Source organism: Oryzias latipes, chromosome 19, assembly GCF_002234675.1.
Source record: "Oryzias latipes chromosome 19, ASM223467v1".
Lineage (NCBI taxonomy): Eukaryota > Metazoa > Chordata > Actinopteri > Beloniformes > Adrianichthyidae > Oryzias > Oryzias latipes.
Window position 1 is genome coordinate 17,865,298 of NC_019877.2, and position 25,929 is coordinate 17,891,226.

The following is a 25,929-nucleotide window of genomic DNA, read 5'->3' on the forward strand; positions in this document are numbered from 1 at the left end:
GAGAGCTCGGAGTAAAACCGCTTCTCCTCCACATCGAAAGGAGCCAGTTGAGGTGGCTCGGGCATCTAGTCCGGATGCCTCCTGGACGCCTCCCTGGAGAGGTGTTCCGGGAATGTCCCACTGGGCGGAGGCCCCGGCGGAAGACCCAGGACACGCTGGAGAGACTACGTCTCTCGGCTGGCCTAGGAACGCCTCGGGGTTCCCCCAGAGGAGCTGGAGGAAGTGGCTGGGGCGAGGGAAGTCTGGGCATCTCTGCTTAGACTGCTGCCCCCGCGACCCGGTCCTGGATAAGCGGAGGAAGATGGATGGATGGAAGGATGGCTCTTTTTCAAACATAATTTTTTGTCTGTTGCTGGTTTACAACTATGTGAATAAAGAAATACCCAGAAAGAACATTTAATATAAGGTGAATAATCTTTAAATGTCTTTCATCATTATAAAATTGCCACAAGAACGTGTTTAAAATACGATTTTCATTGGAGTGGCTCTTTAAAGAGGCAATGAATAAGTAAAGAAAAATACAAAAATTGAGGGAAAATGTGCTTTATTTTGAAAATTTCCCGGAAGTGCTCTCAGATGAGGCTCTGTAGTCACAGTGGGGAAAACCTGTGGGGCTCCGCCTCTTCAGACACCTTGAAACCGAGACGACAACACGGACTCTGTTTACCTGAGAATTGGTTTACCTGCCAAAGAAAAATGCTGTTTACCAGCCGGAGGAAACCCACGAGCGCGGCGCTGGCTGTCCTTCGGCATTAGTTTACGAAAAGGGGGCGACATGAAAAAATACCTGAGCCCCACGAAACAGCAGCATCATCCGCCTCCGCCAACACCGGCGCCTGATGTCTCGGCTCCAGGCAGCGAGGTGACCGTCCAACAACTTAACCAGCTTCTGTCCGACGGTAGCGGCTTCTACAAACTCCCGACGAATCACTTCAATGAGGTCTTCCCCAGAATTTACATCGGCAACGCGTGAGTCATCCACCTTTCAGTCAGTCAGGGGCGGATTTGTCTGAGCGCGCGCGGCGGGGACAACAGTGTCGCATGCCGGGAAGCGGGCGCGCGGGGCGGGTTTGATCCGCCGCCACTCCGCTGTCTTCAGGGAGAGTGGAGCGCGAGCCTGTTGTTGTCAACAAGCCCTTCCCCATCATTCCAACGACAGGTGGATGTTGTATAACACCATGACTCCCCAATAATTTAAAATAAAGTATAGATTTGTCTATTCCTTTTTTTTATACTCTTCAAAATTTACTATGTTTTTTAAACGTAATTGAGGCTCCGGCAATGAGCGCCGAAGCCCGGAGATTGAGTCCGCCCCGAGGCTCCGGCAATCAGCGGTGTCCACGTATGTCAGACCCCCGTCTTTTATTGTGATGAGGCTGCAGGGACACTATGCAAAAATAAAACTGCCATGGAATTGAGATGCATACAAAACATTTGTGTCAGCAATATTCATGCAGAACTTGCGTGTTAAAATATTAAGCGTTTCATTATAAATGGCGACATTTGTCTCCCTCTCTTTGGTCAAGTTGTATTTAATATAATTTGCCATAAAGCTGTATATTTGAACAGCATACTAAATAAATTGAAATGCAAATTTTGATTCTTAAAAAAAGTTATTTAATTAGTAATTATAATGTTTTGTTCATTATACACCACCAATTTTGTCATGTCCCTCATGACCTAAATGAAAGTTTACTTTGCAAATAATACCAACCAACTTTATTATAAAAGTCAATAATTTTTTTTATTACTCTAAAGCTGTTTTTATACTATTTTGTTAGCAATGATTTTTTTGTTTAAAAATTAATATTAAGTTATTGATTAAAATAATTTTGCTTTTGTCCCTGAGTAACGCCTCAACCCCATAACACACAATGATTCTCCAACTTATAAATAAAATGGTGATCCATGATTGCAAGTACACCAGGGGCCTGTTTCAGAAAGGAGGTTAAGTGTAAACTCTGAGTGCGTTAACCCTGAAATCAGGGAAACCCTGGGTTTTCCGTTTCAGAATGGGAGGTTTGTTAAACCAGAGAAAGCATAGTAAGTCAAACCCGTTTCTGAAAGAGAGGTAACTTATACTCGGAGTCAGTGTCCATGGTTACTTATGCTGTGAACCTAACCTGGTCGGGAGCAGGTTTTATTCTCCAAACTCAAGGTTTCTGCCGGTCCCCTCCCCTTTTTAAAGACGAAGTGGTATTTTTCGCTTTAACCTTCATTGCCCACATTTCCGTCACACAGAGACGGTCTAAGTGACAAGAATGGCTTGTTCTTTTTTGGAGGACCCAATAGACGAGGAGGCTGCATTAATTCGTAGAGAATTATGTTTACCTCGTACGAGGATTTTGAGAAGACTCAATATTTTGTCATTGCTCCATACGTTTTTGTTTGAGCGTTACCGTTTTTCGTTGCAGTCAATTACATATATACAATGAAAACAACATTAGATATTGCTATGTAGATGTTTCATATGTCAAATATTGTCAACAAAGCCTACATCCATGACATGCTCATATTTGACCTGATTGAATTATGTTTTTATACTTAATTTTTAGCTGCTGCCATGTTCTTTTAATTCCTGCAGGATTGCATCTACATGAAAATGAAATCAGGGACATTGAATTAAATTAATGTAACAATTACTTTTTGGAAACACAATTTGCTAGTACTGCTTACTTTCTTAATCCCATATAAACCTATACCACTTGATCAATACAAGGGTAGTGTTACAGTGTGTGGGTGCTGAGCGGGGTGCGATTGTAGGTGCAGATGGGGGGGGGGGGGGTGAGCACGGAGCGGAGGTGTGTGCGTGGAAATATATTGTGTGTTCGGAGGACGGAGCACTTAGTTAAATAAAGAGAAGGTGTCATTCCCAGAATAACTGTTTTGGAGTCATTCTTAATCCGCTCTGGAGGTTGAGGGTTTCGAACGGGAAGTGAAGCCCGAAGGAGAATTCCCTTCGGCCCTGAAGGAAATCTCCCCTGCGCTTCTGACCACGGTCGGTCGGAAAGACGAGAGAAAAGAAAGGAGAAGTCTTCGCGCAGCGAAAGGTTCAACAGTAGACAAAAGTTCACTTTTAAAACACAATTGCATGTATTAATATTAAACTGACCAAGAGGGGAAGGTTAACAAAAAAGTCATCTAAACATTATCAACATTAAATGCATTTTTCCCCCAGATTGGTTCTGTACACTATGCAGCATTTCATGCATTTACACCAGGAATAACACTTCAAAAGTACACCTAAATATCGCCATTTTTTTATTTCACACCTTACGCTATTTAAAAAGTTATTACAGCCAATATTTTTTTAACTGATTTAAATGCAAACTTGCGCATTAACTTGAGCAGCTATGTTTTCCCACGCTAACTGTCTCTGTTTTGCAGATGCAGCGGTGTTGCTTTTTCTTCAGGAATATGTGCTCATATTCACTGTAACTCTGCAGCAGCACGTCAAGTTCAGCTGGCGAAAAATACGCAGACCTCTTTTTTTCACGGTTGCCATGGTGACTCGTGATATCTGCGCTGCATTGATAATGGCTTCTTATAGTCGCGGTGCGCACGCTAAACTCCGAATCAGTCCACTCAGAGTTGATTGACCTAACTCCGATCAGCTTCTCTGAAACTGAAAACTCAGAGTTGTTAATCTCTCGATTGACCAACTCAGAGTTCAAGTTCAACCTCAGAGTTGGTTGAACCTCCTTTCTGAAACAGGCCCCAGGAAGTAGTAAAATCTTTGGGACCCTTGAGTCCCAGAGGGAAGGAGGTCCGTACCCACCTTTTTTGTATTTCTTGTCATTTATTATGATATTGTCAAACGCAGCAACTCAACACCATAACACGAAAAAAAATATAGAAAACTACTAGCTCATATGCTGTTGTAGTTGTTATCGATTATCATTATAGACTTCTTTGCACTACATTTTACATCTGATCTTGCTGTCACCATCTTCAACCCTGTTATGCTTGTTTCAACCATGTAACACAACCATTGTCAGATAATATTTATAAAAAAAAAGTTTGTTGACTTCTGTCTAAAATTATAAGAATTATCTTAAAGTCTGGATTTTGGATTGCATATCTTCCAATAAATTACGGTACTTTTTTCATGAGAATGACCAATGTGAATTTCATGTTAGTTACATTTTAGGATTTTAGAGAGAAAAAAATTAATTTAGAGAAATTTTCCGTTTGAAATTATTTAATTAGAACATGGGACATGTGAATATTTCTCACCAATGCATTTCTAAAAGAATAGTGTGTAATTCCTATGAACTCACTTCTTAAGCTTGTGTACATCCTTCCCAGCAGGGATGGGATGGCACTTCACACGTATGTGAGTCAAGGCAGGTGAGCGAACACTTTTGGTAATATAGTGTCCTCCAACATGACAAAAATGCCACAAAATGCAAAAAACATGATTTTTATCAGTGGGTCTTTAAACTAAAGCTACGCAGTTAGTTATAATAATATTAATAAAAAATAATAATATAATCTTGATTTATTATTAAATTTGCTTTTTGTTACATCATAGTGTCCTAATGTATTTAGATCTTAAATACAGTGGTTTATACATTTCTGGAGCCTCTAACTTATTTTCATGTCAGCTTTAAAAGGAAAAGTTCACCAGTGCTGACATTAACAAGTAAACAACCCTAATCCCACAAATCAATGACACGTGTCATTTTAATCATATCTAAATTTTACTACAGTATGAAATGTTAAAATTTAACAACATATCTAGAAAAAACTTATATCCTAAAATTTATTTTATTAAAGCTACAACCTACAAAATACACACTCACTCCATGCAGACTTGTGAGAGAAAATACTGTTAATATATGAATAGCATAACATTTTCTGTGCTTGAGCGCACACTTTTTAAATATCCTGGTTTAATACATACAGAAACGCCTTATGTTTATCTTTCGGACACAACAACAGTCCCTGCTGGCAGCAGAGGGATAGCATAGGGAAAACCGCTCAGAATTTAGCTATTGTCTCGCAGCAAATCAGCCTACCAACTGTTAGTGCTCTTTCTAACAGGTGGGAAGCATGTTGTAAAGTGATACTGCAGATATCTAGGGCAGGGAGGGGGTTGGAGGGTATCGATTGTTTTGTTTGGTAGTTCTGCTTTGTCTCCCGCTGAGACCCGTATCGCCTCTCTGCAGTGCTGATGCATCTTGTTAGCAGGATTCCACTGCAAATCTGATTGTGCAGTTTGTCCACAAAATGAGACATGGCAAACAATGACATCATACAGATGTTGGTTTGATGCTTCGGACAGAAGTTCACACCAGTTCTTGGCTCATGGGCAAAAATACATGTCCTGGAAAATATTCATTAACAGAAAATCCCCATAGGACGGTATCCCATTAGCTATTTTCACTCCAATATACACAGTTTCAATGCACATGTGTGATTTTTTTAGGCCATGGCACAGATTGAAGCTATTTATGTAATAGTCATACATTAAAGTTGAATTTAGAAATTTAAAGACCTCAAACTTGAAAGTGGAATAAAGACAAGCTCCATAATTAAGTGATAGTAAAATACTGAGAGTTTCACCAAAGTGTCCGAATTTTAGTTTACCAATTGGAAAGTCATAAAATGTGACTTGGAGTTCTACTCCAATCATATTTTGTTCTATTTTCAATAGGTTCCAAGTGGTCTCTTAATTATGAATATGCTGCTGTTAGCCAAGATCAAAACAAAAAGTGTGTTGTTTTCAAGGACATAGTTTCTGCAGAGTGTCAGAAGTTCATTAGAAATTCACCTCTTAGTAGTGGGGGGGACTGGACTGTTGGTGCAGAACAACTCCTCCCCCGTTAATGAGAGCGTGTTTACGCTCTCTCTCGCTAACTTACAGCCCCTCACACCCTAACCTTATATTAACAGTACAACCGAAATGGCAACCATTGTTGGAGCTATCCTGCTGTACAGTTTTGAGGCAGATTCCAGCTCAGATAAGGAAAACGAAGACGTACATACATGGATCTGGTCCACTACAAGTGGGTCCATCAGAATGGGGCGGAGCAGGGAGCTAGTGGTCCACCCATTGTGTTTCCTACGTTACAACTACAGTCTTTTTCAAACGTCACTTATTTGTTGTCTCCCAATTCACTGATATTTGAATAAAGAATACTCAGAAATGCAATTTTAATCTTAATTTTCTTTTTATTTGTCCTTTATGAGAAAAATACCACAGGAACATGTTAAAAAACATAAAAAAACATGAATTTTATTAGACTAGGTCTTTAAATGTTGCATTAACTGCACTTCAATGTGTTATTTTGTTTAAAATTGAAAGGTTCTTTTGAAATCGGGTAGATTTTTTTGTGGTTAATTACATTTATAATATGCAGGGGCCTTAAAGGTAACCGGTAGCTGGTGAAAAGTCACCGCCTATGAGTGAAGCAGTTGCTGCCTACTTTTTGATGACAATTAGGGCTGGGTGATATAGAATTTTTCTATCACGGAAGTTTTTTTTATATCAGGCGATAACGATATACAGTACAGACCAAAAGTTTGGACACACCTTCTCATTCAAAGAGTTTTCTTTATTTTCATCTTTATTTTCATTTTCTATGAAAATTATAGATTCACACTGAAGGTATCAAAACTATGAACAAACACACGTGGAATTATATACATAACAAGAAAGTGTGAAACAACTGAAAATATGTAATATTGTAGGTTCTTCACAGTAGCCACATTTTGCTTTGATTACTGCTTTGCACACTCTTGGCATTCTCTTGATGAGCTTCAAGAGGTATTAACCTGAAATGGTTTTCCAACAGTCTTGAAGGAGTTCCCAGAGATGCTTAGCACTTGTTGGCCCTTTTGCCTTCACTCTGCGGTCCAGCTCACCCCAAACCATCTCGAATGGGTTCAGGTCCGGTGACTGTGGAGGCCAGGTCATCTGGCACAGCCCCTCATCACTCTCCTTCTTGGTCAAATAGCCCTTACACAGCCTAGAGGTGTGTTTGGGGTCATTGTCCTGTTGAAAAATAAATGATGGTCCAACTAAACGCAAACCAGATGTGCTGTAAGATGCTGTGGTAGCCATGTTGGTTCAGTATGCCTTCAATTTTGAATAAATCCACAACAGTGTCACCAGCAAAGCACCCCCACACCATCACACCTCCTCTCTCATGCTTCACGGTGGGAACCAGGCATGTAGAGTCCATCCGTTCACCTTTTGTGCGTCGCACAAAGACACGGTGGTTGGAACCAAAAATCTCAAATTTGGACTCATCAGACCAAAGCACAGATTTCCACTGGTCTAATGTCCATTCCTTGTGTTCTTTAGCCCAAACAAGTCTCTTCTGCTTGTTGCCTTTCTTTAGCAGTGGTTTCCTAGCAGATATTCTACCATGAAGGCCTGATTCACACAGTCTCCTTTTAACAGTTGTTGTAGAGATGTGTCTGCTGCTAGAACTCTGTGTGCCATTGACCTGCTCTCTAATCTGAGCTGCTGTTATCCTGCGATTTCTGAGGCTGGTGACTCAGATGAACTTATCCTCCACAGCAGAGGTGACTCTTGGTCTTCCTTTCCTGGGGCGGTCCGCATGTGAGCCAGTTTCTTTGTAGCGCTTGATGGTTTTTGTGACTGCACTTAGGCACACTTTCAAAGTTTTCCCAATTTTTCAGACTGACTTCTTAAAGTAATGATGGCCACTCGTTTTTCTGTACTTAACTGCTATTTTCTTGCCATAATGCAAATTCTAACAGTCTATTCAGTAGGACTATCAGCTGTGTATCCAACTGGCTTCTGCACAACACAACTGATGGTCCCAACCCCATTTATAAGGCAAGAAATCACACTTAATAAACCTGACAGGGGACACCTGTGCAGTGAAAAACATTTCAGGTGACTACCTCTTGAAGCTCCTCAAGAGAATGCCAGGAGTGTGCAAAGCAGTAATCAAAGGAAAAGGTGGCTACTTTGAAGAACCTACAATTTGACATTTTCAGTTGTTTCACACTTTTCTGTTATGTATATAATTCCACATGTGTTAATTCACAGTTTTGATGCCTTTAGTGCGACTCTACAATTTCCATAGTCATGAAAATAAAGAAAACTCATTGAATGAGAAGGTGTGCCCAAACTTTTGGTTTGTACTGTCTATCACAATATAAACCGAATAACTATATTTGTGAGATTTGAACACTGTTCATAAGAGAAATATGTAATCATTAGCAGGTTATTTAGATTGAAATATTTATTTCCTATCATACTTCAAACTTAACATATGCAGTGAAGGAAGATGATTAAAGCAAAAGCGTTCAAGTTTCAGAAGAGAACATAAATAAAACAGAAAACTAAACTGCTTGATCAGTTCCATTTAAAAAAAACATTAATTCTACAAATAAATTCTAAATTTTTACAAAACAAACATAAAATTGACAAACATTTTTGGCAGTATCATGTGAATTAGCTAGGAACTAAAAGCAAATTCTCTGAATTTCCTTCTGGTAGTTTAGACTGTTGCTGCTGTGCAGGTCTAACCTTTTTTGTTTTTGGTGGAGAATCATCGTTGATTTCAGTTTGATAAAAAAGGTTTGTGGTATATCCAGTTTTAGAAGGAACATGCCCTCTGCACAATTTGCAGTGCATGTCACTCTGTTTTAAATACCTCTAATACCTCCACGCAGGGGCCGAATGGTAATTTTTGAGTCACTGGCCAAGTTAGGCGGTACGTTGAAAAAATCTGCCGTCCAAACATATTTTTTACTGGCCAGTGAGGGGGGGGGATCATTTGACTTATTACTGTATGATGTGTATTCAGTTTGGTAAAATATTTTTCAATCTCTGCTAACAAAAAGCAGGGTTGTTACATAATCAAGATGCTTTACTAAAGTAAAGCAGGCAGGCTGTTGTTTAAGACTGTTCCTGCCGAGTGCATGTAGTATTTTCTTTATGAGATCTCAAGCTAGCGGTAGTTCACAAAACATCTGCTGCATTGTTCTACAAATATTTTTACAGCTTGTATTTAGTGGCACTATGTGTTTGAGGGAATTTCCACAGGAGATGTTAAAATAAAATAGTTTTCATTGAAGATATTCAATCATTTTTTATTTTTGTTAAAGAAAGTAAAAGCAGGGAGAACAAATACATAAAAATCAAGATTGGAATATGGAATAAAAAAATCTGAGATTTTATTTTTTGCCATATTAAGGCCCGTACACACCGGGACGAATATTCGCCAGGCGTTATTCGCCAGCGTTTTTCGCCACGTTTTTTCGTGTTCACACCCAGGCGAGTTTCGCTGACGATGAGCCGAGTGAACATGCAATTTCATTCCCTGACATTAGATGGCGCTTAATGTAAAACAGAAATACTCCTGTACACAAGGTGGCGCTGCGCAACTTTACGCTTCTTAAAGTCGCTTTTCACTCAGAAGAAGAGAGCAAGTATTTACGCGCTTGTCAGAATCATACAAAGAAAACATGAATATTTCAAGCACCAGTAGCTCCAACTGGTGCTTGGTTCGGGGATATTTTAGAATGTCCGTCATTATTTCTTCGCAGCTGTGTAGATGCAACTCGGCGTCTATCTTCTTCGCTGGTATGTGTGCTCAGCAAGGCAGTTTTGGGTTTGAGTGCCCCCAAGTTGTGTTTTACTGTAACTTCAGAGGCTCCAGACACGTGTGCAAAAGCGCCGTTCTCATTGGTCGAATAGATTTCGACGCGACGCGTCAAAAAAAAAAGCGAACCCGAGGCGTTTTTTTTTTGATGCTTTGACGCGTGGCGTTTTTTCGCGTCGGTGTGCACACTCTCATTGGTGCCCTTTGTTTAGTCACGAGGCGTTAAACGTCGGCGAAAATCGCGCGCGAAATTCGTCCCGGTGTGCACGGGCCTTTACTCAGCTTTAGTACGTTAATACTTTCAACTCCATGAGCTTCAAGTTCTCAAGCTTTTGAGGCCCCCATAGTCTGTGTTTTCATCAAACATGGTTGATCTTCATGGCTTCTTCTTTAATGAGATAGGTTTATGTTTGAAGAGATAAGGTCACCCCACCCCCCCTCCACACACAGACACACACAGACACACACACCTTACCTGACCCCCTCAGGTGCCTCCATAAACTTCATGGCATGTCAAACACTGGTTTTTGGAAGGTTATCAGCTGAAGCGGAGAAGATTACTCCTGAGAGGAGAAAACAGGCTAACACCTTTGTTTTTGTGGAACCTAAAGAAGAAAACAGTTTAGAACAGCACTTTAGTAGTGTGGCTGGTTTGTCCTCATAAATGCATTATGGGAGTACTTTGCAGACTTGCACTCCTCTCAGACCAGTTGTAGTCAGCACTCTGAGCACCACGGGAACGAACTGAAGGTGTGGTTTGTTTGTACTCATGAGCTCTTTAATAATGGATGAGTTGGGACTGCAGATCCCAGGGTGAGGAGGAGGCTGGGACGCGGGCAGGAAGCCGCCTCTGCATTGAGGTGTGTGGAAGCAGCGTACGCCCTTGTGAAACACTGTGGCTCTCCCACGCTGAGCTGGCATGGTTTAAGAACGCCTGCTCGGTCTGAAGTTTTGAGTTTATCCTTCAGAGGACATGCAGACAGATGGGCCATTCTGTCCTATTGATCTAAGATGAGTTCTTGAAGGGGGGCAGGGTTGACAACATAGGGAACAGCTCGGGGTCACTCAGCCCCCCCCCCACACACACACATATTGACTGTAAGCAGCAGTACAACCACTCCCAGCTGTCAGTGTGAGCACCTCCGATTTATGAAGATCTATGACTTTTAATCAAAGAGCAGATTTGCACTTTGAACAGTTGCTCTCCTGCTGACCATAACTGCCTTTTTTAATCATCTGTCAATTTTGCTGTTTTCTGAAGATGTTTTTCAAACTCATAAATGTGGGTTGTTGTTTTTTTCCTTCTTGGTCGATTGTTAGCTGTCTTAATCTAATCTAAACGATTGCAGCTCTTAAAAGCAACATTTAGAAAAACAGGAAGCAGAAATAAAGAAATAAATAACTTTATTGCATTATGAAGGCAGAAGGGATGATGAAGCTGCTAACAGGCCAGAGAATAAACATAAGGCTTTCTTTTCTTTTTATCTCTACCCACTAAATTAAATATTGAATTTATTTACTAGTTTAATTAAAAACAAACTGTATCTTTGTATTATAAATAAACTGTAAATTAGAGTTATTTACTCCTATTTTAATAATTTTTCTTACTTAATGAAGGCAGATGTGACAGCTCTCCACCACTTTTTCATCAATTTGTTTTATGTGTTGCTCCTCACCAGTTAAAAAAAAACAATCAAAAATCAAGCACTCTTTAATGAATTCTATAATGACTGTGCTTCAATTTTGCTGAAGACAGAATGACAAAAATGCATCAATCACATCTAATTTAGGGGATTTTATTTTGAAAAGTAGTTGGATTTCCTGGATTATGTATACATTTTCTGCTTATTTTGTGCAAATATAGGACTGAGGTGAGATTTTGTGCTTGCGTTTGGACATAAATATCAAAGGTTTTTTTCGGTAGGCCAGGGTTTAAAAAAACACTCCCTTTTTGCAAATATCCCACTTGTTACTTGAGTTTGCCACATTAACTCAAATATATTCTTTCATTTTCTTAAATCTGAAAAAAAAAAAAAAACTTCTGCAGAAGTCACTCAAAACTACAAACACCTGGGCTTTTTATTTTTATTATTTTACTTAGGTTCTCATCTGGTTAAAAAAAATCCAAAGAAATTTGGTTACAGCTTTAATATAACAAAAAAGATGCAACATGTTTTTTATTTCTTTGAAAGCTTCATTGTACAGGTACAGCCACATATCCACAGAGGTAGTAAGTCATTTGTCTTTCTGTCTCTCATGCAGGTTTGTAGCACAGAACACGATGCGTCTGCAGAAACTTGGGGTGACACACGTGCTTAATGTGGCAGAAGGCACCTCCTTCATGCACGTCAACACCAGTGCCGAGTTTTACGCCGGAACGGGCATCGCGTACCATGGCATTCAGGCCAATGACACGAAAAATTTCAGCCTCAGTGCCTTCTTTGAGGAAGGGGCTGAATTCATCGACAAAGGACTTGCACACAACGGAGGCAAAGGTATGCTTTTTTTTTTAATCCTAAAGTGTTCCTGTCCCGTCATCCCACATGTCTGATTAGATCCTTTCTATCTGGAACTGGAAACTGCAATAAATAGAATTCACTTGCCTGTTAGCAAACATGAAGCAGCTTTAGTTGTGCAGACTCAAGCTAAATAGAGAAAAAGTATTTTTATGGGACTCAGTGACTGAATGTGAAATAGTTTTAGATCAACAACATCTCAGCAATTATTGATCTAATAGATTTTCACACAACCATCTGTTTTTATAGAAACACAAAACAGGAAAGATCCAGAAAGAAGCATTTTGTTGACAAAAAGATCTTGATGGTGCTGAAGGAAGAGAGGCAGATTTGTGTGAACGGGTAAAAGGAAACCCTTGTTTTTGTGTGCATATTGAAGATCGCTGTAGTACATCGGTGATGCTGCGCACCGTGTGAATTTGCTCGATGTGGGATCAATGAAGCTTGATCTAACATCATCATCAGCTTTAGTCACATGCACCCGTACAGGAGTTGACAGGTGTTTGGGGTTTTTGGGTGGCCCTGAGAGGGCCATAGGGAGGTGCAGCCGCATCTTAAAGGGAGAGCAGGTGTAGTTGTAGGTGGAGTTTCCTTGGGGCTCTTGTGGCCATGAAAGGCCATGACAGTAGAATATACCATTGTTGTGTTTGTGGTATTGTGAAGTATTTTAAGGTTAATGTAAGTTACATGCATTTACGATGTACAGTTGATGCTGTCGTATGGCACCCTTATGATGCACTCCCGTCCTTAGTAAGGTGCAAGAACTGGCTCCTTACTGACCACGTCCAAATGCACACAAGGGGTGTGCAGATGATATTAAACTGCCTGTAGTATGCCCACACAAACTACACTCTGATCATCTAATTTCCTCATTTATAACAGTCCGAGTGAGCATAAGGAGCCCACACTTAATACATGAAAGCACTAACAGGCTCCTTGCCTCATTCTGCGGCATTTGGGGGATTGGAAAAAAGGAAAAATTTGTACGACACACCTGCGTCTCACCTGCTTTACCTGTGCATTTTCTTTAATTGTTCACTATTTTCTTTCGACTGCAGCATGCTATAACAAATCATTTTTGCTCACACAGAGCAGCCTACAACCGTTATATTTTATGCTGGCCCACCTGTATGTCCCAAAAGGGTTTGCCAATTTTTCACCTACAGACAGCCTGTATCCTCCTTTACTACCTTCACATGGGGGGTATTTATACACTTTGAGGGGGATATTACTTGTGAGCTTTGCTACAGACCTTACGTTACCTAAATCATACCTCAAAATAATGTAGTATTATTCTCCCTCTGTGTTGTCATGATGATGGGGAATTGTTTCTTAAGTCCATGCTCTTTCCCTGTTTTGACCCTAACAAGAAAGGGTTAAAGGAGAAAAATATTTATTAACATAGAACGCTGTCTAGGAAGAAAATTCTACCACTTTGGAGATTCAAATTCTACTTTTACCTCAGACAACTACAGCTGACGCTTAATCCCCTCCGCTGGTCATTGGGGCTGCATCAGTGGCCATCTCTTATCTAATCTCCATGCCTGTCTTTCCCTGTTTTTTGTTTCGTCCATTGCTTCTCTCTTCAAAGTAACAATTTTGTTGAAATAAAATGTATATATAATTGTATATATAATTAGTTAATTAGTGGTGTTTCCAACGGTATGAACTGACTAGGAAAGACCCATTTAGCGAAAATTGTCGATCGTCATTACCTGGTAAGTTCACAGTTAAGATAACCCACCCATCAAAATATAAATGTTCTCCTTTAACTTCATAGATTTTTTGACATTTACCCACATTGAAGGATGAACACTAACATTTGGGATGTACTTATTTTTCCAAGCCCTTTCTTTCAAGCTAACCTGAGCCCTTTGTTTGCCAGAGCGCTAACAGTTAAACCGTTAATGAGACACTTTGTTGCTGCTTTCTTCCCTGTTAGTTTCACTATTGGCTCATTGTGACTCCCTGCGACTGTAGGAGTTACTTGGATGTGTTTCTTGAATGTCCCTTTTGCTTTGGTCTAGTTCACTTTGACCATTGGTGAGGTCTCTGCCTTCGGGTGAGACTCACACATGCTTCGGTTACTGCCTGTCCCCGAGCAGCAACTGGCTCTCATTTCCCGGCTTTTTTGGGCGTTCCAAGCAGCCAGTGGCTCTGTGGCCTTCTCTGCCTCTACTTTACTTCTTCCACAAGTGCAGCATGAGCACTGACATATTTTTGTCATTGTGTGGAACCTACTAACCTCTGATGACGCTTACTTTCTATACTTGTTACTTTTCCTATACGCTTTAAAATGGTCTCATCCGCGACAGTTTGATCTGTGAGCAGAGGCTTGAGTTCACTTCTGATGTCATTGTCCTTGTATCGTACTCCCAGATAAAGTGTATGCTGGAAAACATCTTGGACTGCTAAGTACTAGATTTTGTAGACTTCAAAAAGATTTTTTGTTTTAAGCCAATCACACAATGCAGGAAGTGTTGATCGGTTTCCTTTTCCTTCTGTTTAGCACAAATGAGCTCTTGGAACAGCTCTGTGCTCTTCTCCTCACCAAGATGTCATCTGTGTTGACTAACATGCCCTTGAAATGTTCAGGTTTGATCAAATTTAAAGTTTTCTTTCTGACCCTCTTCTGTCTGTTTCCAGACACTGTGGTAACTAATGTCAGATGTGTAATCTCCAATTTGACCTGTCTGGGCAGGTACAGTAGATCTCAAAAGGACGCAACAGAATGTGCAAGAGACCTGGTTGGGTGTGTACTTCTTGAGTTTGTGATACAGGATGATAAACAACTTAATCCTGTAGTGTCTATCTAATTTTCTCGTAGTCTGAAATCATCTTGAGAACATTATCTTGTGACAAACTAACTCTAGTACTGCTACTATCTACAGGTGATTGCACAGAATCCAACCAAGAGCTCTCTTGTGAGAGAGATGGAGTAAGAACTTGTTGTGCTGCTTCAACCCTCTTCACCACCACACTCATCTGACTGCCAGATGAGTGGAGGAGGTCATCTACAATCGCTTTCAAAGCCAACAACTCCCCCATCCCACTGTCATCGGCTTCTAACAAAGTCTTACTATACAAAGAGGAGCTGATGTGCTCAGAGCATCCTTCTTCATCTCCGCTTGACAGCTCTGAAGAATCCTTGTCTGACCCAACATTGACATTTGAAGCGATTTGGAAGAGTTACTCAGGTGACAGTGCAAACAGACCTTTTCTGTATTGATTAGCAGGTTGTTGGTGTCACCACTCTGCCAGACAATCCACTTCCTCCCTGTAAGCGGCCTCATCCCTGTCTTTGATGAGGCCAATCACTGTGGTGTCATCGGCAAACTTAATGATGGTGCTGGAACTGTTGATAGGTTTGCAGTCGTGGAACAATTGGATGATGGATCAAATTAATTAGTAGGACATAAAATACTTTAGTTTATAAGTATAATAAAGACATAAGAAGCAGCTTTTGTTACTGCGTTTCTGACAACATCCACTTTAAGAAAACCTTCTTTCCCGAGACGCTTTACTCCTGTGGATCTCCTGATAAAAAGGCGAGATAATCATCAGGCTAAATCTAACTTACTCCTGAGTCCTGCTCCAGATTACATGATCACAAACCGTCTGGTCAGCACATGTGGCAGTCTCTGAAAATGACTGAAGTGACTCAGACACTGGTGGAATGCAGGTGCTCCTTGTCCTCTGTACAATGCTCATTTTTTCGAGTCATGGATTTAATGGCAGTTTTGTCACAGGAAGCACAGCAAACAAAATCACAGTGAAGTCCCTTTTCATCTATGTTTCTGCAGCTGTATGTTTGCCCTTTGACAGCACTGGAAGCTTAGAAAAGGTCAAGCCAAGGACTTTAATGAGGAGCACAATTTATGCATTGCTCAAAAAGCATGTAAATGTCTCCCCTACAAAACAATCTTCAGAAGTCCAGATTTTAAGAAGAGATTTTTACAGTTTGCTGAAACTGTAGCTGAGATAAATCATTTTAGCTCAGAAAAGATGAAATAGAGTGAGGAAAGATTAAGTAAAATAAATCCTAATCTAAAGTCTAACTCCATGTTCTCTGTTTTCATGAAGAAATTTTGGATTAAAAACTTAAAATAATTACCAAGGTGAGGCCTTTTTTTCCTTTGTTTTTAGAATCATCACTGACAGTTATATGGTCTCAAGCAAAGCGTCACCTTAGAATCAAAGCAGCCTCCAAAAAAAGATGTTCCATCCCTTCCTCTGCTCTTTGGGGCCTCTCTAAATCAATACAGTGTTCAAAGGAAAAAGCTGTTATGAGCAACTTCTGCAGTATGTTCTTTGACCTTTTGGGCTATTTTCGTTCACAAATTCTGCTAGACCAAAGAAATGTAACACGACTTCAACTAAAATAATGATTTTAATTTAAAGAAAAAAGCAGTACTGATGTATGCAGTGACATCAGTATATTGTGTTATTACAAAGTTCTTGTTCCAAGCAGTACAATAAATGATTGCTGCTTTGCTGTTTGCAATTCTACAAAAAATATTAGCAAATTTCTGATGGAATAAAATTAAATTAAATGAAAGTTTGCATAAAGTTCTATGCAGTCCTACACGTGGGCTTGACAAAGACATAAATAACACTGACGATGGCAATTGTTTACCGAAATTCCTTCAACAATTGAACATTAAAAAAAAAATCGTAAAAACGAAGATGTTTGAATTTGAATTGGAAAAATTTCTGGGTCAACATGCAAACTCCACACACATAGAAAAAGAGCCATTTGGGATTTTAATCAGGATTTGTAAGGTGAGACTTTTATCCAATATACCACTGTGCATCCCCCAAAGTAACATTTTTCAACAAAATTGAAAATGGGTTTGATCTTGAGAAAGGCCTTAGTCACAGCTGCCTTTCAAGGTGGATGTGAGCTGTCTGTGGACCAAAAATGGCTAAACCTGTGCGCAACACGCAGATGGCCCACAGGAAATATTAAGGTCGTAGACTGCTTGGTGAACCAGTAGAGCAAAAATTTTAAAGGACATTGTTCTATACATGCATGCTGCAGGCGACAGTTTGCAGCGATCACTTATACAACACGTAACACGGGTAATACTTTAAATTAACTTGTATTTGCTTGGGACGCATTGGTTGCAAGGTCATTGGAGTGGAATCGCCCCATCACTTGGAAATGTGACACCTGCTGATGACATCATCCGCGACTGGAGTTTTACGCTCGTAGTGCAATTTAACCAAAATTTATTTTTAACGATTAGATACGCAATGACGAAGCAAACTCTGTCCAGAAAAATGGCTTTTTAACTTTGCCAATGATAAAAACTTAATTGAAGAAATGAAGAACTACCTAATTTTACACAAAGACAAAGAGAGAGCAGACACCTAGATAGAAAATAAAGAAACTTACTGGAAAGATATATCTTATATTTTGTATGTTGTAGTACTACATAATGCAATTCCCTCCTGGTTTTTTTTTATAAAATGATTTTTAGATTTTAGATCTGATTTTTGGACAGACATGTCACCTCCTCCTCTGACTCATTGTGTTCCTGCGTGTTCACAGACGCAGCAAGTGGATGACCAAGATGTCCTTCGTGTTAAAAATAAACGCTGGAGACAATCGTGTCAAAGTATGAACACCACTCAAAAGATCATTACAGTTATTGCGCACTGCAAAACCGGCCAAAATTAGTGGATATGATCGTTGCACTGGCTAATCGCTGGGAAGTATAAACCAGGCTTAAGGTTAAGCAAGTTGAAGCAGGTGAGACACGGGCGTGAGGTACGGGTTTTTCATGTATTCATCCCTCACAAACACTGTGAATTGTGCAAGGAGTCAGTACTGTTCAAGTGTGCGCTCCTTTTGCGGCAGTGTAGTTTGTGTGGTGTCCTCGGGCACTGACATATTACCTGCACAACCCCGTCATGTGACATTTGGGTGCGGTCAGTAAAGAGCTAGTGTGCACACCATAGAAATGACTGAGGCAAAAGGGTAGTGTACCACAGCACACACCTGTGCTCCCCTTAAGATGCGGCTGTACCTCTCTACAACCATCCATGGGTCTGGACAACCCAAAAACCTGGAACACTTGTGTGAATAAACTCCCTGTACAACTCCTTGTACAGGTGCATGGGACTATGGCTAAAGTGATGAACAACCAGGAAATGATTTAATGTTGAGCGAGTTTAAAGCCAGCTCAAAGAAGACTGGCAACTGTTAACACTGGGGGGTGGGGTTTGGCTTTGGAGCTGTTTCCATACTGCGGCAGACTTCATAGACCTTCTCAATCCCACCAACATGTCTTCCAATGAGGATGCAGGACCTTTGGAAATGGAGCTGTGAGTAGTGATGGAGAAGTTAAAATCTCAACTATAAGCGGAAAGGTTAGTTTCCTTTGACATAAAGTGGGACGGCCGTGGTGCAGTGGTAGGGTGGTCGAACTCTGATTGGAGGATTATGGGTTTAGTTCTCGCCTTCCCCGCCCATGTGTTTCCTTGGGCAAGGCACTAAACTCCACCTTGCCTCTGGTGGAAGGTTGGTGCCTGTGTTCGGCAGCGGAGGTGCCACTAATGTGTGAATGGGTCTGTAAAGGCTTTGGGCCTTCGAAGAAGGTAGAAAAATGGTTAACACAGGGATTCTCAAAGTGTTGCCCGGGGGCCAATGGCGGCCCGCGGGAAGATTTTTTGTGGCCCTCATTACAAGAGAGCCAGAGCAGGTTCCTTTGAGGAAAAACGTTGCGTTGGCAGGGAGAAAAGGTGCTTTCAAGCTAAGTGGACAAATGCTTGCTTTGTCGTACTTCATGGACTGGATAAAGTCCTGTGCCTGATTGGCAAGCAGGTAAATGCAATGCTCAAAGAATTCTCTATAAAGCGTCACTATGTTACAAATTATAAAATCTATGACAAATTTACCGGTGAGGAGCGCAACAATAAGCTCCAACAACTACAACGAGGCTATGCTGTACAGCAGATGTTTACAAAAATGGCTAAAACCAGTGAAGCTGTGACAGAAGCTAGCTACGTTGTGGCTTTGGAAATGGCCCGGCGTAGCAAACCCTTAAGTGACGGGAAGTTTGGAAATATAATGTATGCTGAAGGTACCTGACATTGTTTGTCCAGAGCAAAAGAAAGTCTGTCAAATGATACAATAACTAGACAAGTTGAAGATCTGGGCAGCAACCTCCGACCGCAACTGGGAAAACATCTAGAGCAGCGGTCCCCAACCTTCATTGCGCCACGCACCTGTTTGATGTCTGGCAAAATTCTCACAGACCGGTATGTTATATTTGGCGGACACTCGCTGCAGCAACACTGCAATAAAGGCAGAGACACGTGATAAGACGTACTCTGCACTTTTATTTTGACATGCTAGACATTGTACATTGCACAGGTGTCATCATCCTCTACCCTTCCCACACTCATGGTGCTAAAAAGGAGTAAACACAACAGGAAGAAATAACTAAGGGTGAAACGACATAACTGCCAGATGAAAGGACACGTAGGCAAAAAGAAACACCCGTGCTCAACCCTATTTTGACTAAAGCAGGCCAAGGGGATTGATTTAATTCCCTGTGATGCCAGCTCTGACAGTAACCCCTGCACCCTGCGGAACTTCGACAGCAGACCAAACGTGCACGTGACCGACACTATAGTGCAACAAAATAATATGACTTGCATGAAAACTGTGGTATTTTCTAAACATAACAATAAACACGAATTATGACATGAGAAACATCCTCTCTGCCCGCAACACTCCCTGGTCGCTATAATTATAACATTTAAACATGCCTTCAAAATAGGTGCAGGTAAAATCCAACTTACCACAATGCTGAATGGTTCGAGGGAATCTCTCGTTGGGATAAATCCGTATTTTAAGTAGGACTCCTGATACTGTCTATTAAATGTAGCTTTCTTTTTTTGGAAGTCGAAGGCTCCTCTTCTGTCTCCTGGCTGGGCCTTTTCCACTTGGCAAAGAAACTTTACAAAGACGTTTGTTTTTAGTTCATTGTGCTAGTTCCTGGGTTTTATTTTAGCGGTATCCTATCACAGAGACGAGCGAATTGGTCTGCATCAAGAGTAACATAGACGAATGTAACACAGAATTGGGCAATTTTTCAAAATAAAACAACTTTCAGATTCCAAAATAAATAAAACGGAAGTCATGTAAGTTCTTTTATTTTTTCTGTGCGGCCCGGTACCAAATGACCCACGGATCTAGAGGGCCTGGTTAACTGTACAAATGACACTTAGTCATTGAAGTTATTAAAAACAACTTTTTCTGTTTATCCATTTTTTTCACCAAAATTGGCCCCCATTCTAATATCGAGTTCCTAGTTTGGCACTCCGCTACAAAAACTTTGAGAACCCCTGGCTTAACAAGTACTGTATATGCCCTTTACCAAAGTGTCACTCTCATGCTACACTATATTGCCAAAAGTATTCGCTCACCGAATCTAAATGATCAGACTCAAACATTTGTAAAGGAATGGGCCGCTCTTAGGAGTTCAGTGATTTCCAGCATGGGACTGTCATAGGATGCCATCTGTGCAACAAATCCAGTTTTGAAATTTCCTGGCTCCTAAATATTCCACAGTCAACTGTCAGCTCCATCAGAACAACAGTTTGGGAACAACAGCAACTCAGGCATGAAGTGGTAAACTGACAGACAGGGGTCAGCAGATGCTGAAGAACATTAGTGCAAAGAGGTCGCCAACTTTCTGAGCAGTCAAGTGCTACAGAGCTCCAAACCACATGTGACCTTCAATATTAGCCCGAGTACAGAACGCAGAGAGCTTCATGGAATGGGTTTCCATGGTCAAGCAGCTGCATCCACGCCACGTCAGATGCAGTGGTGTAAAGCATGTCGCCACTGGACTCAAGAGCAGTGGAGATCCATTCTCTGGAGTGATGAATCACAATTTTTCATCTGGCAATCTGATGGACGAGTCTGGTTTTGGAGGTTGGAAGGAGAATGGTACATCTCAGACTGCATTGTGCTGAGTGGGAAATTTGGTGGAGGAGGAAGTTTTGGTCTGGGCTTGTTTTTCAGGACTTGGGCTTGGCCCCTTAGTTCCGGTAAAAGGAACTTTAACTTCCTTGAATATAAAATGAAAACTTAAGCGCGATCAAAGTACTATTAAGATATTTGTGGCTGATTCAGAGCACACACGAGTTTGTACAGATAAAGGCAGAATAAGGACATCAAGGTGTAGGATCCTTCAGAGGCTTGCAGTAAAGCTGCTATTTGGTCACCCCTAAACAACACTCACAACCAGAAATGGCTGTAGTGGGCTCAGACATACATGAAGAACTGTTTTCTGCCATGCAACCCTGGATGGTCCAGATGGATGAGGTAGTGGGTGGTTGGTGGATGGTCACCATGTCCCAACAAGGCTGTGATGTCAGCAAGGAGGTGGTGGAGTCATGTTTGGGCAATCATGGGAGAGAGCTGGTTAGCCCCTTCAGGGTCCCTGAAGGTGTGAAAACGACCTCTGAAAAGTATGTGGAGTGTCTGGCTGACCACTTTCTTCCGTGGTACAAAAAGAAAAACCATGCATTAATTAGAAAAATCATAGAAAAATATCATTTGCACAATAATTTCGCACTGTAGACATCAGAGTGATTAGGAGTCAGAGACACTAACAAAAAGATTCACTGGAATCCAGATTGGAAGTCATATCATTGGTAGAGGTTCATTCTCATTCAATATATATAGAAAAGTGTGTGTGTGTGTGTGTGTGGGGGGGGGGGGGGGGGGGGGGGTCAGGGATTAAACAGGAAGAGACACACAGAGAGGTTTCCAGTTTCTAAGAAATTGCAGCATCTGCAGATCTGACCCGAGCCAGACAGCTGCCGCTGGAGGTCCCTCAGGAGTTTTCAGCTGCTGGACAGAGATGCATCACAGCATAAAAATACAACTACGGCACAGATAAAATGAAGTATAATCCACGCACACTGGAGTGGCTCTAAATCTCCGCAGAGCGCATCTTAACGGTGAATTGAAGGCAGTAGACTTTGCAGAGGCTGCAGCTGAAGGTCAGATCTTGCATTTGCATCTTCTGGCAGAGAACCTGCTATGCTCTGCAGCTTCGCTTATATCATATATCTTCCAGCTTTTATTTTCTTTATTAAATGTTCTTCTTTTGTAGTTTCAGAGAGGGAAAATATTCTTCAGTAAAGGGGGAGTGGCCGATATTCTGCTGACACTCAACTAACAGTTTGATTCTAAGTGTTGGTCAGAAAAAAGGGAAGTTGGATATTTTGCCACCTTTTTTCTGAGTGATATTTGCTCTTTGTTCTGCAGGGAAGGTGTATGTTCACTGCAGAGAAGGCTACAGCCGCTCCCCCACCATGGTGGTGGCCTACCTAATGCTGCGTCATGGACTGGATGCCCGGCAGGCTCTCGTCACGGTTAGGCATAAAAGAGAGATCGCTCCGAATGATGGCTTCCTTCACCAGCTCTGCCAGCTCAATGAGAGGCTGGCAAAGGAGGGCAAGCTGACTGGAGAGCTGGGCAAGACAAAGAGCAAATGAGAGCGTATACGCGCGGGGGGGGGGCCTCCGGCCCTGGCTTCAGCTGCTCTGACCAAACCAGCTCTCATTCAGCACATCCAAGGGAGTCCAGACACATCCACTGGTTTATCTGCAAAGAAAAATCCTACTTTTATGCCCCCACAAACTTACGTTTTAGTCTGCATCTGCCACTTTTCTTCAGAAATCTGCCCAGAACACAAACCAAACTGGTCATCCTCCTCCTTTTTTCTAGAACTCTTTCATGGTTGCAGATTTTGCTGCACGTCTTTACAGTGAGCTCTGGATCTTCAGAGCTTCTCAAGCATTCCTTCAGTTTCCACAAACAAAAAGGTGAAACCTGTGCCCCGGATTTCTCAAAGTCCTCACAAATTCCTATAAAAATGAAAGATTATAGCACAATCATTCCAAAGTTGTCCACTGCCTGTATGTCAGTGATGGCTCTGCCTGTTGAAGTGCTCTGTCAATTCCAGGAGAAGGCCTAGCATTTCATTCAAACTGAACAAATGTTTCAAACACTAAATTTCCTACTTCGTTTACATAATTTTACGACTGTTTAGTTGTTCTGCTCCAGGCACTGACCATATTCAGAGTGAGGAATCTCAGAGTGAACCGGAGATCAGTCCGACTCAGAAAGGACCGAAACCACCCAAAAATGGGTCAGAGAGTGGATCCGGGTCCTGGACCAGGGTCTGTTTGGGTGTAATCAGACTGAAAATGGATTATCTGGGGAAACGAACTCTGGTTCACCTTAAGCGAACCAAATGTGTCCATTCTAAAAACTGTAACCAGACAGAAAAGAAGCAAAGGGTGTGGCGCGGATAAATGTAAAGCGATGATTGTCATGTTATCAACCAGAAAAAAGGGTCCAACTATTTACTCGTTAGAACGTCTATTTTAACACAGCGGAAAAACCTTCTTTTATGCTTTTCCGTGTTTCGTTATGTGGCACGTGCCCAGCGCTGCTGTGACGTCATCCTAAAAGCTATCTTGTAGTTCCCTGTATGAATTCTCTCAAAACAATGCCATAACACCACAATGATGAGACACTACAACTCATTGAAATGTGGTCAGATGAATGCAGGCTCATAAAAACAACGTTTAACGTGATACGCATTGCTTCTCACAGTTTTCCCGACAATCTATATGTCATAAACACTTGTGTACAGCAGTTTACCTTCATAGTCATCTTTTTTCCAGTAACCACATGGCAGCATGCCTCCACCATACAAAAACAAAAAAAGTGAGTATAAGGGTTGTACCTAACGTTGATACAGGTGTTAAATTGGTGAGCGAAATATGAAGTATGAATAAGTAAACAATCCTGACAAGGACTGCAAAATGCAGGACTTCCATAATTTCTGCCTCTAGTTGCTTTGGCCTGCCCTCATAATTCCTGGCCAATGACTGAAGTGATCTTTAGTCACATGGTTTTGTTTACAAGCTTTGGTCTGAAACATAGAAGTCTGCTTGACGGCAGTCTAGATACAGACAAAACACAAGGTTCAGGACTCGATCCAGACCAAATGAAGTGGACTGGGTCCGGACCAAATGATTTTCCCAGTCTTAATACACCCTTAGATTCCACACTCCAAAGTAGCTGATGCTACTTCTGGTTTAATCCCAGGTTGTGGTCAAATTAAAGGATTGTAGGACTGTTTTGGTCTAAACCAAGAAGAAATAAAAAGAAAAAAGATTCTTCGTGTTTTGGTTATGAGCGGTTGCAGAGTTAAAGTTAAATCTAAAAAAACTCCCCAAAACAGCTGAAATAAATGAAATACTAACAGTTTATTTTGCCAACTATAATTTATGACAGAAAAGAACAACTCTTGTATTGGCTTTTCAAGTTAAAGGCCTTCAGCATAACCTGTCAACAGTGGGATAATGGGTGGGGTCTCAACCATCATGCTGGAGAGTTGTCCACTGCCAGAACCCTGAGACAGCCCTTTGGCTGGGATCTAACACCACTCTTACATCAACACGGACTCACAACATGTCAGCAAAAGCATGTGTCAAACAAAGTCACGATATATGTCAATAACATGTCAAATACTCTGATTATAATCCAATTTAACCAAGCTGTGCTCAACAGAAAAAGCAGCTTCTGCTCCGTTTAAGTTATATTGGCTTCATACTGTAAACCAAAGTGTTTCCTAGTTATAACAGAACACTTTTCAGTTTTTACTCCACATGCCAATCCAAAATTTAGGGCATGTTGCTATAAATCTGAAGGAGGAGGACAAACAATAATCTCCTTAACACTGTCTTTTCCTCCTTTGATATATATCTGTATACATTTGAGTAAATATACACACACACACACACATATATATATATATATATATATATATATATGAATGTACATAAATATTTTCGTGTTGACATATATGAATGTACGAGCAATGTGTCTTTAACTTGTTGGTGTTGTTATGTCCTCCAATGTATTTGCTTTCCACATAAACTACATGTTCATTTATATTCAAATATGATGTGCATGTGAGCTGTTCTGTTTAACGTACTAAAAATAACATGTGAAAGGTAAAATCCTTGAATCTGGATTATAGATGTCGAAACCATTGTGCTATCCTAGGCACTTTAACATGGGGAGTTGGGTCATCTGGACCCCACAAGACAGTGCACTAAATCTTTCTTCAATGATTTGTGATCTTCACCGGTGTCCATGGATTACATGAAATCCTCTGCACCTTTATCCACCTGTGTCAAGCATGTAAGGATCGGGTCATCTGAACCACATAGGATAGCACAGGGGTTAAGGCTGTAAAACTACAAACTACACACTTTATACACTTTTCTCAGACAAGCATGAATATTTTCACATTTTTCTCTCTTGTTTAAACTGTTAATGTTGTTCAAAATAGTTTAAAATGTTGAAACATTCCTAGAAAAATAGGTTCAGTTTTCTAGGAGGAAATCAAAGATCTAATTACAATTGACGATTTATGTAGATTCTTCAAACTGAGCACATTTTTACAGGAGACACGGTATGGAGGAGATTGATTGACAAGGTCAATGACCAATCAGGACGCAGTACAGTGTGCTGATAAAATATATTTATGCAAAATTTCACTATAGGTAAACTGCGATATAGTGAAGAAACACTGTATTTGGTAACAATCTATGTAATTTTGTGCTTGGCATTGATCTGGGATGTTTCAAGAAATTAAATGAATTGATTTGGAGGTGTAAAAAACTGGGATGTGTTGCCAAATCTTTCTTTTTATTTTTTTTAATGAGTTTTGGCTTAAAATACAGCACATGTGCTGCTGTAAGAACAGTTGCTT

At 40.9% G+C, this 25,929-nt stretch overlaps 1 protein-coding gene across 1 annotated transcript; it reads left to right on the plus strand.

Annotated features, from left to right (window-relative positions):
• The first annotated feature begins 552 nt into the window (after window positions 1–552).
• On the plus strand, window positions 553–25,167 carry LOC101173264 (dual specificity protein phosphatase 3). Its single transcript, XM_023949578.1, has 3 exons — window positions 553–969; window positions 11,853–12,085; window positions 22,401–25,167. Exons 1-3 carry the CDS (start codon window positions 776–778, stop codon window positions 22,628–22,630), a joined length of 657 nt encoding a protein of 218 aa, XP_023805346.1. The 5' UTR covers window positions 553–775; the 3' UTR covers window positions 22,631–25,167.
• Window positions 25,168–25,929: the final 762 nt, after the last annotated feature.